At 44.2% G+C, this 16209-nt stretch overlaps 1 protein-coding gene across 8 annotated transcripts in view; it reads left to right on the forward strand.

The window, feature by feature from the left end:
- ACAP3 (ArfGAP with coiled-coil, ankyrin repeat and PH domains 3) overlaps window positions 1-13142 on the forward strand; it is a 113466-nt gene extending 100324 nt beyond the window's left edge. For 5 of the 8 annotated variants that reach the window (XM_068916370.1, XM_068916363.1, XM_068916366.1 and 2 more), the window contains 2 exons: window positions 76-137; window positions 11726-13142. In XM_068916370.1, coding sequence (XP_068772471.1) covers window positions 76-137; window positions 11726-11832 — 169 coding nt within the window. In that variant the 3' untranslated portion in view covers window positions 11833-13142. The other 3 variants (XM_068916364.1, XM_068916369.1, XM_068916365.1) reach the window with 2 other exon arrangements.
- The last annotated feature ends 3067 nt before the right edge of the window (window positions 13143-16209 follow it).

Consider the following 16209-nt stretch of genomic DNA (forward strand, 5'->3'; position numbering starts at 1 on the left):
GGGAACACTGTTTGGAAATAGCCAACAGGAAGGAATAACCAAACATCTCTCCCTTCTTCCTCTATTTTGCTTTAGGCTGCGTCTGGCTCGAATGAATGAGGAAATGCGAGAAGCAGAGGGCCCCTTCGGACAGCCAGGTCAATACCCCAGCAACAGCCCTACTGAGCTCCAGTACAGGAAGTGTATACAGGAGTTCATCAGCCTTAATATAGATGAGTGTTAGTGACAACTCCCCCACCTCCCCCTTGCTGTCTTGAAGTTGGGCTGGATTTCTGGAAGCCCTGTGAGCCCCATCCTTGGTATATTGGTGTTTCTTGCAGATTGGTCTGTTTTTAATGCCTGCACGTATAGGTTGAGATCCACACAGGAAGGAGAAAGGGCCTTTCCTGTCAGCATAAAGTTACCATGCTTGACTACTAGTTGATTTCATGTAGGAGACTCTTAGGGCATAACCACAGACCGTGGCACGTGGGCTTGAGTGTGTGATAAGTATGTAAGACCGGAGTTCAGCGTTTTAAAAAAAACAAAATAACAAACAAAAAAAGGGAAAAGAAAGAAGAAAAGGAAACCCTCTATCACCAGGAGAAATCCACCAACAATATGATCACACGAAACACCCATGTTTCTGCTGCAGTGTAGTTACTATGCACTGAATCCCTGTGTGAACAGTTTGCTTGGAAGGGATTTTGACATGGAGCCCTCCTGGCAGCATGACCAGCAGTCTGCTTTCATGGGACTGCTGCAACATCTGGAAGCTGCTGGGGCCAGTTTAGAAAACTAAACTATCACCTCTAAGCCAGGAACAGGCTGTTTTGTGGGGCCTTTGCTCCAGAAGGCAGAACGGAAGGGGGAGGATTGAGAGTGATGGCTACCCACCTTACATGCTCTCAGGACTATACCAGCCATGCTCTTTTTTATTTATTTATTTAATTTTGGGGGGTGGGGGGGGGTGGGGGGCCTTGGTGGCTAGCTGGTCAAAGCCATAGCTCACGTGCTTCCTGGGCTGAGATGTGGTCAGCACAGTGTTACCGAAGCAGCAAGGCTAACTTTTTGAGGCTGGGAGAAGCTTGTCGCTGGCGATGGGCCTTGTTCAGGGAATAAAAGCCAAGTCCAATTCCCGCTGCCAAAATGGCTGCCTGAAAGATGCAATTTGAGTTTGGTTCTTTTTTTTTTTTCTGGTCACTTCAGATTTCTGACTTAGCATCTCTGTGGAGACTTCTACTTGCATGTGTATCCCTCTATGTTGTCACCCTGCATGCTGAAACATATGAATAGAGCATCTTGGCAGCTGACCCAGGGGCTCTGGAGTTTCCCAATTCCAATGACCAGCAGAATCTTTTTGTTTCTTTCCTTCTTGTATTATTCCTTGCTGGAGTAGGGGAACATGTTTCTACTTAGAGCACTTTGTTGCTATTTTTATGGTTTATGTTTTGGGGATCATGTAACAGTAGCTGTGCAGAGATGCTGCAACCATGTAGTCCTGTCTCAGGAGGACTTACAGAGCATGCATACTACTGGCAGATTACCCTCAGGCTGAGAATGTGGATGCCAAGCTGAGATGTGCTCCCATAAGAGTTCCTTCCGAACGCCTTCAACTGCTATTGACATCAGAGTTCTTCTTCCATGGCTCATGGATGGCAGTCTGCAACTGGTATTTACTCCCCCTTGGGCTGCTGGCTCTGGGGCTGGGCCACAGTGCCTTACAGGAAATGCTGGGATCCTGAAAGATCAGGATCTTGCAAGGAACCAGGCAGAATTCCCAGTCCCTCTGTGTTGTCTCAGTGGTGATGCAGTCATCTTATTTTTCATCCAGTACATGTTTGGCTCCTTTATTTTATCCTGGTTGCTATCATGCTGCAGCCCTTGATCGATTAGATTGCTCTATGGGTTTATTTCTACTGATGTAATTCTGCCCTCAGATCTTGAACCAACAATACTCAGAGTCCACTCACATGTCTAAAAATGGAACAGTAGAGAAACTCTACTTGGGCTTTTGTTAGTGTGTTCTCTCAGTTCAAGGGGGAGTCCCCGCTCCCTTAGGGAAGTGCTGTCCCAGATTTTGTTAGACAGACCACAATTTTCTGTCTGTGCTATCTGGTTCTTGAACTCTGTCTTGGCTTTTTGGCTTTCTCATGCCTTTTCCCTTTGGAGCTGAGTTCTGATCTCAGTTCCAATTGTCCTGAATCTGGAATAGTTCTAGTGACTGTGCTGAAATTGCTCCAGATCAATGGCAGGACAGAATTTGGCCCCAGGGCCTTTCTTCCTTCCCAAAATAATAAACAATCTCCTTCCATCACTCTTAGAAAATCAAAATTATTGAGCTCAGCCCCGTCAACCTTTTCACCTTGGGCAATGCCTTTCACTGCATCTCCTCCATCGCTCCACTCTTTCTGAAGCCCTAGGGGACAGAGATGGTATCAGAGATGGATACCACCATAACCCTGATAATTTAGGACACTCATGGGTTGGAGGGGAAGAGCACCGTGCAAACTTGCGTTCTCCCTTTTTAACTCTCTAGCGCCTGACCCTGAAACTCTGGCAGTCTTTAACCAGGCAGCACTCCCTCTGAACTCTTCTCTGAGTAAAAGCTGTAGAGTGTGACCTTAACATTTGGCGGAGGGCAGACCATTTAGTCTGTATTCATATTGTGTTCAGCAATGGCACCATCAAGAGTGATGCAGAACTGCATGCAGGATTCAACAGCGTGGTGTAAACACCACCATTGCTACAGTTCAGTTCCAGGGGAATTCCAGGATGTATACAGGCATAGTATAGAGGACAGTTTCTTTGTGAGTCAGGACCATGTTCTGACTGTAGCTCCCACATGTGTGACTCTGGAGTCACAGCACTGAATGGAGGGGGTGACTCCAAGTATGCATCCATGTAAGTGTTTCTAAGCGTAGGCAGGCATACATAGGAGATAGGACTTGCGGTGCTGCTATATGATCTCCTTCAATTTGCATGTACTATGCCCTGAGTTAAATCTCTTTCTTCCTGATACCAGTGTGAGGTTATAATCGGTATCCTGCCCACCCAGTGTTTCCTGCACAAGATCACAGAAAGTGACTGCCGTACAGTCTCATGGAGTCTGGTCTTTCAGTCCTTTGCCCTTTGCATCGGACGTTGTCGTCTTTCTGGTCAAAGTTGCCCTAAGTTTAAATGGGCTCCTCCACTGAGCAGAGTGGTCCCTTTCACTTGTGTGTCACTGCTTTGTTTGACATCTCTCCCTTGTCAGTCAAATCTGCTTTTGTTGCAGTCAGTGGTAATGCTGCTATCAGTCTAAGTGGGGTCAGGAGCAAATCTCTAGTCTTATAAATCATCTGTGTGAAATGTCTTATGCAGAGGCGTTATTCTATGCAGAGCCCAAACAGTGTTGGATGCTCTCTCTCAGTGAAATGAGATGTTGTGGTGAACATGCTGGCAATACAGCCAAGCCCTTAAACATATGTTTACCTTGAGCAGGACTACTGTGTGCTTGTAGTTAAACAGTGAGAATCACCCTGAAGCATCCAGATTAGCGTTTAGCATGCTCAGCACAGGACAGGAACCAATATGCAGCCAAGAACTGGCTGTGTTCCCTGGGTTAGGAACTGAGAGACCTTTCCATAATGAATTCTCTTTGATAATCCTATCCCATTTTATACTGATCTGCATCAATTTACACATTTGAGGGGAACCACATCAGCACTGACAAGTTGTGTTCTTCCCTAGAAAGACCACGGTGAATCAGAACTGGCATCTTTCAGGGTATTTCAGAGATCTTGAAAGTGAAATAAATATTTCAGCACCACCATGCTCCTATTCTGTGTTAATGAATTCTGGTGCGGTGGTTGTCTAACAACTTTTTTTTCCTCATGTATGGCGACTTAAAACACCCCAGTTGGTTTTCCAGCTTCTCATAAGTTAGAAGTGTGACTGATCCTTTCTGTAAGCCAATGAGAACTGGAGGCAAGGCTTCCACTTCAGGCCATTTTATTTCACAGTCAGCATTAGTGACTCATGCGAACAATAGAAAAGTCACGTATAGTTTGGTGCATTGAAGCTCAGACTTTTTCACTGCTGAAGTACATGCATTTAAAGCATATGTAAATACTAATGCAAAAAGCAGTGTCTTGCAAGACAATTTATTTAATACGTATTGGTACTTTATTTAGATTCAATGTATAAAACAATTTTGTGCACTTTTCCTACTTACAGTATTGGGGGGGTTTTATGTACTTCTGTTATGGGTTTTGTGCTGTCTTTTTTAATCAGTGAAATTGTTAAGTATTTAATTTATTATTGATATGCCCAGAGGACTAGTGCAATTTTTATTCAATGCAGTTTGGCTGTCTTTAATGTCAGTTTTTGGGTTTTTTTGTAACATTGTTAGGTAATTTTTTTTCAAAATCTATTAGTTCCCCCCCCCCCCCAACTTTACTTCCTCCTGCCCTCATTTTTCTCTTTCACTTTCATGATGTGGATCATAAGGCATTAAATGCCTCTAGTTTGAAATATAATAGAACACTAGTACATCCTGCAGTTTCTAAAACAAAAAAAAGTTCTCTGGGAAAAAATATGCTAAGGAGGCACTTCTCGATATTTTCTGTGTTGATTTGTATTTTTGGATTGGGGGGTGTACGTGTGTGCGTGTGTGTGCTTACAAGTTTGGAGTGGGGGGAATGGGGAAGCTGTAGATAAAGTTTGTTTTCAGTGAAGTGGCCAACCAGGCTACAGGGAAGACTAGATACAAACACTGGCTTATTTTCCTTTTTGAAGTACGGTTGTATTTGTGTTGTACATTTCTATTTGAAATATTCAATGCCAAAACTTTTTTCTTTCTTTTCAAAGAGTGCATGTTATCTATATGAGATTGCCTTTGTCTAGAAAGCAATGTGCTAGGCATTATCCAAACATCGATGGACTCAAACCATTGCCCCAGCCTTGCAGATTCTTTTATCTTCTGAGTTTCTGAGATCTAGGTCAATATTTACATACCTGTCTCAGATTGAGTCAGCTCAAACCCTGTAACTAAGTTCCTGGACCAAGTAGTCTAGGTGTGAAAGTTTTAGGGTCTGGCACATGTCTCTGATTTCATATGGGATGAGTTCAGGTGGCTGGCAAGTTGAGATGATACCCTCTGTGTTCCCTCTTCCACATGTTATCCATGGCAGCCTCAGGTTATTTTAATATTGTGGTCTCTGCAATGTGAAATTCCTTTGAGCAGTCCAGGGGAGAAATGTGAAAGTGGAAAAATGGATGAGTATTAAGAACAAAATTTGACAAGCTGAGACTGTGATGAGCATAAAATAGTCATTTTTGCTGATCTGAGATGTTGTTGATCTGTTATTTATGCAAGAGAAAAACAAGATCTCCTAAAGAAATGCACTGATGAGCGTACTGTCTAGTGGCCGCAACACAGCTGTTGTCTGCTGCTGAACTCCTGTGTTGCTCTGGCCTACGGCTAGATTACCTCTGAGCCCAGTTCTCTCTTGTCACTGCCTGAGCGTTATTGCTTTCAACCAAAGGCAAAATGGAATGAACGGATTAAATGTGATATTAAACACACAGCTGAAGACAAACTTTTGTGTGAGTGTGCATGTGCATGAGGGAGTGTGCTGCTGTGATAGTGGGGGGGGGAGGGAGAGGAAGGGACTGAAGAGGAGAAGGGAGAGTGGGAGTTAGAGCAAGAATTTTTTTTTTTTTTTAAGTGATACCAAAATACAGAGTGCTGTTTCCATAGGAATGTGATTCATATCACAGTCTGCCTGCTGGTTCCTCACCCCTGTAGGGAAGCTGGGCTGGGGTTCCTCTCTTCCAAGCTTTATACCCAGCATTATGTCAATGGGAAGATAGGGCTGCTGGCTATTTGTGTGAAGTGAATGAGGGATAGGGTAAGGATAGCAGTCGTCATGGACAGTTTGCAGGGCACGAAGATGACCATGTGTGTTTCTAGTGCAGGAGCTGAGGTGGCTGAGAGGTGGTAGCTGAGATAGGAGCATCCCTTCTACAAACACATCTCAGCTTTTAGCACCTTCTTCAGGAGAATGAAGGAGCATGTTTAGTTTGTACCTCTTTGTGCTCCACCTGGTCACCTATTGGAAGTGGCCAGGCAGTTACCTTCAGATGCGTTAACCTCCATCTCTACAGACCCCTTTTGGTTGACTTCCATCCATCATGTCCCTCCAAGGGCACATGAATGCTAGTGTGGATTCCCCATCCTGGGAGCCCTCTATGTGAGACCTGTGGCTGTTGAATCACAGGGAGAGAGTAAGCCTTTCTAACCATGGGGTGACATAAGATGGCATCTTGGAGTGAAAGCGTTTGAGCTGAAGAATAAAGCTCTCCTTGAGAAGGCTTTCATACCTTCCTATTTAAACAGCACGAAAAGAAGGAAGTTGTTTAGTGAAGTCAAAGCTGCTAGGTGTGGTTGATTAATATGGCTCTGTTACACCCTGAATGGCTGGGGCTGCTGTACTAGGGGCTGACACCTGCTGTAAATATGCTGTAATGTATTAACCTCCTTCACTTGCCTGCTTTCAGTACAACTTTAGAACACATTTTTTTTTAATTCTCCCTCTCCCTACACAGCCTGTACTGACTGTAACTATGGAACCAGATATTCTGTATGTTATTATCTTTATACGATTTTAAAACTGTTGCTGTGGTGTCTGCCTTTTTCTCCCTTTCTCTTCTATTGTCTCTTGAAACACTATTAATAAAAATCTAGATAAACTCCTTCTCTCCTTCTACTTTGGCTTGTTTTATTTACATAGGCTTTCTTGCCTTGTTGCCTGTATTAACTGGATTAGAGCACTGTCCCCTTTTAACCTGTTTTCCTCTGCAGCCTATAGTTTTAATTAATGTGAGTGAATAGACTGGAATGGCACATGAATATCCTGCATTTTTAGTTGGTTTTCTGTGACACTGTCTTGTGATAACATGATTTCAGGGTGCTTGGAAAGAAGGCTGGGGTAAAGGTGACGGACTCCAATCACCCACACCCTCCTCCTATATACGTTAATGTCTCTTAAGAGTACCTAAATCAGTTAATGCTTGTTATGTTCACAACTCTGCAGATGACTGGTCTGGTAAAAGGAGACCTTGCACTAGATGAAAATATCACTCTTTTGCAGATGGACCAACAATTCCAGTTTCACAGTGCAATTTTTCCCTCATTGGTTCATCTCGTCCCATATGCCTACAGCAGAAAATTAAAAAGAAAAGAAGAAAAAGACTATCCTGGCATCATGAGTTCTATCACACTTAGCATAGAAAACAAATGCAAAAAAGAAGTGGCAGGATAACCTCAGTATTCCCTTGGTGGGGCAAACAAATCCCCCACTACTAGGAATAAATGAATCAGAGCAGGCTTGTGCATTTAATGAAGGAATTAAATAGGAAGGATGCTTTCAAATCAGGAGGAGCATTGCAGCTGTTTAAGGCATCTATGGAAGGAGAACTCCATGCTCTTACAGTAAAATTAAAAGCACAGGGTTGTGCCCACTTCCAGCCCTGGTATGGACTCCGTATGCCACCCCTTTGTTCTACTGCATTTCTTTTTCCTGACCAAAATGGAGACTTTAGCCCCACCCAACCTCACAAGGGTAAATGCATTGAAGACTGAAATGCCATGGTGCTTATGAAAACCCAGATCCACAGAAGCTTCTCTTTCTTTTTTTTTAATTCTTGAGCAATAAATGCTTACATATCTTCAAAAATCTGGGGCCAATACTTTGCCACAGTAGTAGGGTTCTCAGAACTGGAGTTGGCTGCTGCAGCATGTTACCCGAACAGAAAAGAGGATTAGTGATCTCATTGAGCAAGGATATATTTGTGGTTTTATCAACATGGTTTGGCTATTGTCCCACTATCTAAGAGGATCACAATTGCATGCGTTTTCCTTCCATGTGTACATGCTCTCTATCATTTCACTGTTAGTTTTGGGGCATTTTACCTAGTGCATACTGTGCTGGATAGAGATACCCCTGTTTATTGATCTGTTTTGGCATGAAAGCAAGGCTTATTATAGTAAGGTTTATCACTGGCAAAGCACTGTGCTAATCTATTTGAATTGCTTCTGGGGTCCAGCTGGCCTATCCAAGGCAAACTCAGCTATCTCATAACAGCACTGCTTTGTCTTGTGCTAAGTAGTCACAGCTTTGCAATCCTTTCCAACGCTGCAGTTGCTTCATTTTTAGTTACAGGATGTATGTTCTTGCAGATGGAAATTATCGCTTCATGGTTCATTTGCAGGGCTTCTGAAAAACTGTCTTTCATAGTGTAGAAGACTGTTGAGTTAAATCTGTTGTCTCTTTAGAAACATTCATCATTGGTTCCCATCAGAGCCAGGGCAAAGTGCTGAATCAGGGTCTCTGCTCTGTTTTGGCATGACAGGCCCAGTGTTAGGTTGATAACAGACTATTGGTTTTTTGAGATTACTGTTGGAGTGAGTTCTGGCTGGAAGTCATTACTCTTTGGTCTATGCCAGCTCTGCTAAAGACAAGCAGAGAAGCCATGACCCCTTTTTCCTTTGAACCTCATGAATGGCATGGCCACATCTGCCACATTCCTGGGAAGCACAATCATTTACGCTGCTTTGCACATGTGTACATCATGCTACATAAAGTGCAGATCAGGGTGATCTGGCCTAGCCCTACACTTGTAAGTACTGAAGGAAGGGACACTACTGAAGGTCGTCCATACTCCTGTGCCCTCACCAAGACAGGATACACAACAACCAGATTAGATTTGCAGAACTGAAAACAGAGTTTGAGAATTTTTTTCTGTATAGGTTACCTTTCATCAGTAGACTCACAGTGCCAGATCATGTGAATACTTAGCCCTCTACAGAATATGAACTTGAGTGATACCAACACATTTATGTGCTGTTGGAGTTAAGAGTACACTCACAGTCAGCTCCTGCAGTTCAGTAGATAAACAGTAACTCGCTGCACTTGATAACTCTACCTCTTTCAACTACATACCTAAAATTTGAATTACGATTCTCTTATCCACCTGAAGGTTTGCATTGCCCTGAGCGGGGAGCAAGGAGGTGAGGCAGGGACATCTATATTGTCTCTACACCAGAAAAGAGCTCCATGTGCTGGGAGAGAGGAGTTCTTGGCCCGTCAGGTCCAGCTGTGTTCTGGCCTCACAGGGATTTCTGGAAAAGGCGAGCAAATTGCAGCTGGGAAACTGGCTCCTTACGCCTGCTAACTTGTGGGAATAATGGTACTCAGCAAAGCATGCATTTTCTGTGACAGTGTTCTTCTGTTAAACAAATAAAGAATAAATGTTAATGCCAGAGAGGAAACAAGAACTTCATACTGGAGGCTGCATGGAATGATTGTGTTTTACAAGTAAGCCTAGGGTGTGATGCTCTGCAATGCAGTCTCATCACTTACAGAAACCCGTTCCTGAACCATGGCACCTGTTCAAACAGCACTCTTCATATCTCTGTCAGTCTGTTTCTCTGCCTCTCACATCAACTGCTGTACCTCAACACTCAGCTTTACAAAACACTGCCCTGCTGCAGAAGGACTCAGCTTTCTCAAAGTTCTTCCCATTTCAGCTCCAACCACTCAGTCAGTTCAGCGCTTACCCGTGGCTACCAGGAATGCTTGACAATTTATCAGCAGATTCATTCCAAATGTTCCCTGGAGAGATGATTCTTTATTTTCCTCGTAGAAAAAATACTTTTTTCTGTATAGTATGTATGGATGACATATTTTTCTTCCCCAGAAAGGGATTATACAGGAGTGCATTTTACTGAGGGAGGAGGGGAAGGCATGGATGGTAAGGGAATAGATGGAAATGCTAGAAATCTGGTGTGGTACATACACCTCTCTGGGTCATGGAGGGTTTGTCACTGGTGAGAGAGAACAGTGGTCTAACAGGCTACAAGGAAGAAGTGACTGTAGCATGAGGATATATCTGATCTTTATGTCCTGGACAGCACTGGTGAGGGGCAGTGGAAGCAGGCTGAGTCCCCCCAGTTAAGGAGGGGGCCCAAATTGTTATAACCAGAAGCTAACAGGTAGGTCAGGTTGTTTTTGTAGAAGGCACAAAAAAAGAGACATTTCCTGAGAACTGTGGTGCCTGAAAATCAACAGAGCCTGATTAAAATCTGCCTGACAGTAGGACTCACATTAGAAGCTTTTGTCAGCTGAATGTGGATAATGCTGAAGGCCATCAGTTATTCTCAAGACCTTTCGGGCCAGGCACTCTCCAAATACTGCACAGAGACAATTCCTCACGTCCCAGTGTAAGTGTGCTCACCTGTAGGCTGGAAAGGACATCTGTGCCTGGAAGGAGGCACCACATTCACAGAAGAACCTGTCCTGCAAGCTTGCTGGAAAGAGCATAGCTGGAAAAATGCTTCTTGGAGGATGCCTACAGGGTAGGAAACACTCCAAGTTGGGAGTGGAGAGGGGAAGCTGCTAGCCTTTTCTGTCACCTCTCAGCCAGCCAGACACACATACACTCAGACCATTCTCTCTAGCTCAGTTTGTGCGGCAACATGAAGTTCCGCTGTATCCTGCTATTGACTTGGCTTTGTGGGGTCAAGTTTTTGTGTTAGCTTCTCTCTTCCCTCAACACTGCACCAGTGTTGAGGGGTGATATGCCTTGGAGCTATGCAGCTCCCAGCAGCTGTGGACCTACCCACTCAGTGACTGTCCTGGACACTTCTGATGAGCAGAGGGCACAGGAGCTCTGTGTGAGAGATTAAAGGTAGCTGCACCTGTACGTGAATAGCTGGGATCTTTCCCTTGTGTTTTCCCCTGTAGCTACTTTGGTTCATGTCCTTATATGATCACAGGTAAAAATGAGCTCAGTAGCCTAGTCCAAGGCAGATATTGCCCTAGAACACTGTGCAGCAGATGTACAAGCACAGGTATTAATGGGATGTGGGTGCCTTATTGCCTCTGGACCTGCAGCATAAATCTGAAAACTTCCCTGCATCAAGGGAGACTGCCATGGAACCACTGCTAGGACGCCTGAACCCTTTGCCTTCACTTGTGCTTTGAAAAAGGCCTTGAGTCACCTGTCAAAGAGAATTGTTACACTTTATAGTGCCCTTCAACAGGTTGTTGTTTTGTTCCAGCACAGGTGGATTGGTGTTGCACCTGCCACAACAAGTACTGAAAAGTCTGGCTGCCAGAAGAGAAGCCAAAGACAACTAGTAAATTATCTTATCTTTGTTCCTGGCTGAACACCATCTCCAGCTGCCTAATTCCAAACCCATATAGCTCAGACTGTATGAAACCGTGCTGTTGCATGAGTGGTACAAGGAGAAAGCTTTGCATTTCAGAGTACGCAGCTTCCAGAATAGCTCTTTTCTTCAAGGCTTAGGAAAAACATCTCTTTACTTACTGTCTCTTGTGCGTATACATCTGAAAACACCTATAATATGAAAAGGGAGGAATTATCCCAAATCTGATTGTGAAACAAGAGTCTTAAGAAAATTTTTATATATCCATGTTCAGAAATAATCCTGTTCATATTAACAAAGACTGCCAAGTCAAACCAGAACCTTCTAAGACAGTGCAAAGGTAAAGACCGAGGCTCTTGGGCTCTGTCTTTGATTCACATGTAGAGCTGGTCCTTACATCCAGATCTTCAGAGAGTCGTAAGTCTTGAGTGCAATTGGCCTGATCCACCCTGATCTCCACAAGTGAGAGGTATCAAAGCAGGGCAAAGCAAAAATATTGGGACTAATGCCTCTTCCTGTGTATTTTTGCAGGAGATGCTACCTATCTGGACATCTTCCGGGAGTTCTCTCATATGGCTTCAAACAACCCTGAGAAACTCAATAGGAGGAGCCTGCATTTCAGCCAGTCTTGCAGATAGCCCCCTCCCTTCCTCTGCCAAAAACTTTTTCTAGAGGGTCAAGCTCTGAGTTGCCTGAGCTCTATCAGCACAGAAAGGTGGAGATGTCTGAGAGGGTGTAACAGGCAAGCTGAGCTTAGCTGCTGAAGGAAGATGTTCTCTATTCAGACATGCTTCTGCTGGAAACCTCTGTTTTCCCTGGTGCCTGCTTTTGTGCCCTGACCAGCATGATGAGAGATGCGCCAGGGGTCTGAAAGTAATTACAGAGTAGGCTTGCACTCAGGCTCTAGTCCTGGTTACCATTCCTTGCTGATTCTGAATGCAGTCTAAAATGGGTGTCAAGCTGATGTTTTTTAGCTCTTGATGCTGTCTTTACATTGCCATTTTTGGAAGAGCCCTCCGTTTTGGGGAGTTTGCAATTGTTAGCCTTTATGATACTGCAACAGTATCAGTCCCTGAAAAGAAGTACAAGTGGTCCTGATCGTTGAGGATGTTGACCTCAACCAAGTCTGAAGTGCTCCAAAACTGGGGAAAGTGACCGTTGCAGACTTTTAGTTATGCTGTTTTGTGACAGTGTAAGTGGAGCAAGACTGTTCAGCTTCATCTGGCTCGTTGATAGACAGCACCAGCCACCTGCTGTGCTCTAAGGTATTACCCGTTTCCCAGAGCGGCCACAGAATGCAATCCCCCTGCGGAATGAGGCACTCCACACACAGCCCCTTGTGCTCTCAATAGAAGAAGGCCTCTCAGGACACAGCACCAGATATACCGCCCAGCCATAAGGGGCCCTGTCTTGACCAGTCCACTGTGAAACCTTTGGGTTGAAAAAAATGAGGCAAGTCACCTCATTTTGCTGTGCAGTTCACCTCTTAAAATACCTCTACCACTGAGTGCTATGAGGCATGGTTTAACATGGACTGGGAGATACAATAATGATTTCATGGTGACTTTACAAGCAGTCCTGAAAACAGAATCTGGCTATTTCTCTCAGGAGCTCTCTATCTCCTGCTAATTGTGCATCTCAGTGTTAGAAGAGCTGTACTCTTCTACAAAGCATGGCTTTCAGTATTATTTTTGTCATTATTATTATTATTATATGTCATAGTTATCAAAAATAATAAAAGGTTATGTGTGCACTATACAGGTATAGGCACCATGACATAATAAAGTGCATTGTCAGAATGATGTATATAAACTATGACATGCTGAAATGTAATATATCGTACAGCTGAAGAAATGTATTTTTTTTTTTTGGAAAAGGTGGGAGTGAAAAAGATCTCACATACAGACAATATCTATGAACTGAGAATAAAGCCAGGATTTTTTTTTGAAGTTCACACGCATTTCCTCATTCTTTTGATCTTAGATCTTTGCAAGCCAGTGGAACATTTCAGTATGAGAGGGTTTAAAATATGAAATTTATCTATATGGCTTGAAGGCAGGAAGCCAAATGAATTTTTCTCCAAAGAGACACAGGTTCCTCACCCTATTGATAATTGTTCCATTTTTTTCTGATTAAGACACACTGTAACTCCATTAATGTCTATGGCAGTTTTGCCACTAATTTCCACAGAGGCAGTGCTATACCAGGAGTTAGAGGTGGACAGGGAATAATAATAATTAAGATAGTATTGTGGGTGAAAAAACAGTGTATACTGAAGGGAGAGGGGGAGAGAGAGGTGTCTGTTTGTGAACAACATCTATAACCTTCATGGGAGTGAGACCATCATTTTAATCACTGAAATACTTTTACTTGCTATCTGAAGCCCCCTGTGGATCAGATAACAACAATCACTTTTTCCTGAACATAACTGAAGAAATAAATACAGCTTCCATGCTTATAAGGCTGCAGAATGGGTAAAGTAATCACAGCACAACACTAGGAATGCAGCAGCTTAACAGACAGTGCAGTTTCTCTGACAAGATGTTTCTCATAAGAGACAGGCTGATATCTCCCTAACCAGACATCAGCATGTAGCTTTCACAAGCTGCCACGGACGCAAGGACCCAATGGGAGATGCTACTGGGTGAGCACAGAGCCGTATGGTGGGACGTGCACTTGGTGAGAGGGCTGGGCTCCCCTGCGCTTGGCTGGGCGGTGCTTCTGGAACACGGGCTTGCAGAAAAGCAGCTGCTTTTGGAACAGCTAACAGCCTTCTGGTCTTATTCACGGGCGAGCTTCTCCTGACAGCCCCTGGATTTCATTACCGACCAACAAGAACAATGCAGTCATTATTTTCCCTGTCTCCCCAAGGTGTCCAGGAACTAGAACAGCTGTCAGACTTGCCAGATTTTAAACGCTGCAGGACAGTATTGTGCCAGACAGATGAATTGCATAACTGCAAGAAATCACATGCATTGGGCTGGCTGAGAACATTGTATGAATTCAGCTTCACGCGCACACTGTGCCCAGGATCCTATTCCATGTGACTCTCTGAGGTGGCACATGAAGCCCAGATCCTCAGGCAAAACTGCCACCCATGTGCCCTCTACCTACACAAAGCCCTGGCAGCTGCGGCTGGCAGTTGCCTCGAAACGTGGCTGCTTGCTGGAAGAGTATAGAAAAAGCTTTATCTCATATGGTTTCCTAGAGGATTATATGGGATGTCTGGGAACTGTAACCAGCACACATCTTCTGAGTTGTGATTATTTCCCCTCTCTGCCTAAGAGAAAAACTGTGCTTGCTTTGGAGAGAGACCATCCATTCCCTTCCTCATAAAGCTAGAATAAAGGCAGCCCACTCCTGCCTCAACCTTCAGCTCTGATGCAAGTGTCCCGAGGTCAGATCCTTGCCAGGCCTCTGTCTCCCTGACTTGGGGAACTTCGCATTGCTTTCTCTTGGGAGAGAGTGCATGTGTGGAGTGGCTGTGCAAAGCAGGGCTGGGGGTGCCTGGCTCTGCACTATCTCCTCCATGCAGAGGAAGGGCTGGTCAGGCCCATGAAGTATGCCTTGACATGCAGCTTCCAGCAGGAAGGGCTCTGAAACAATTTGCTGCATTTTCTGCTGCTCAGCTTTGATTTGATATTATACAAGAGTAACGACTAAGACAGGAGCAGAGACTTGGGAACCAGGACTCCAGATTTATTTACCTTTCTAAAGAGTTGCTCTATGACTCTGAGCATATCGGTGACCCCTGTCTGTGCCTCAGTTTTTGCCACCCCCAAACTTCACGCTGGAAATCCACAGCTGAGATATAAGGAACTCCAGGTAGGGCTGATATTTCAGTGATGATACCAAAAGCACTAAGTTATGACCCTAATGAAGAATTTGTATGACTGGTTTCTCAACTACAGCAGAGTAAGGGAATGTTCTATAATAAAAAAGGTAGGTACTAATCCGAAAAATACTCCATGACCACAGAGAAGATCACTCTAAGCTATCTTCAGACTGGTACCTATTACTTATGGTTCCACTAGCTTAGAAACCTTTGTTTTATTCTACTAAAAGTGGCATGAGTAGGTACAAAGTAAACTTTCCCCAAGTCCTCCTCCCACAGTAAAATCCACACTCTTCTGCTCTTTGAATCTCATGTCTCAGTTCTACCAATAGACATCTCCTGATCACTCACATACCATGGTACCAACACACCTCCCTCCCAGCTTGCAACACCCCTTGCTATTCTGCCTCTGCACATGTATAAAATCAAGCACACATCACTGCTAAAAGATCCCTGTCCTGCATTGCCACACCCCTATTGCTCCAAATACGATCAAGAGACAACACATTGCCATTGTGTCTTTGGTCATTTCTGTCACATGACCTGACCCATTGTTCCAGATTTGATCTCCAGAGGGAAAGGAGAACCCATCCTTCAACATAAGGTGTGGGATTTCCTTTTAGCTAATCTTTAGCTTTCCCATCAGAGCTTAGCCCCAGTGGTAACAAACCTGGGAGTTCTGAGATGGGCTTTCTTTTGAGAGTGAGGTGTATGCACATAGATAGACACGAGTGTACTTAAGGCATTGCAGTGTTCCAGTAATGACTGCATGGCATACTGATGATTTTATCCATGTGAGTTTTGTATTCCCAGGACATGCCCAGGTGTTCTGCTTACAAGTATCTCTTCTCAACAGGGTCAGTTGGACTAAAATTCCCTCGTCAGCCAGCCAATAAGCTGTACTTCCCAGAGCAGAAACGCAAAGCCTAGCTTTGGGCTCTTAACAGCCCCAGAGATGGGCCTCTCTATGGAGCCCATATGTTCCTATTCTCTGTAACTTGCACAATTGCACATTATAGCGCAATTCATTTGGATTTGACCTACACCTCTGTAGGTTCTCCTTGTGAATGGAAAAAAACAGAACATCCAGAGAGGCAGGGGTAGGCCTAGGGACCCAGGAAACAGTGCTGCAGGGTCCAGGCTATTAAAAGGTTTCAAAAGCTGAAACTAAGACTTTCAA

Source organism: Struthio camelus, chromosome 21 (genome assembly GCF_040807025.1).
Source record: "Struthio camelus isolate bStrCam1 chromosome 21, bStrCam1.hap1, whole genome shotgun sequence".
NCBI classification, from domain to species: Eukaryota; Metazoa; Chordata; class Aves; order Struthioniformes; family Struthionidae; genus Struthio; species Struthio camelus.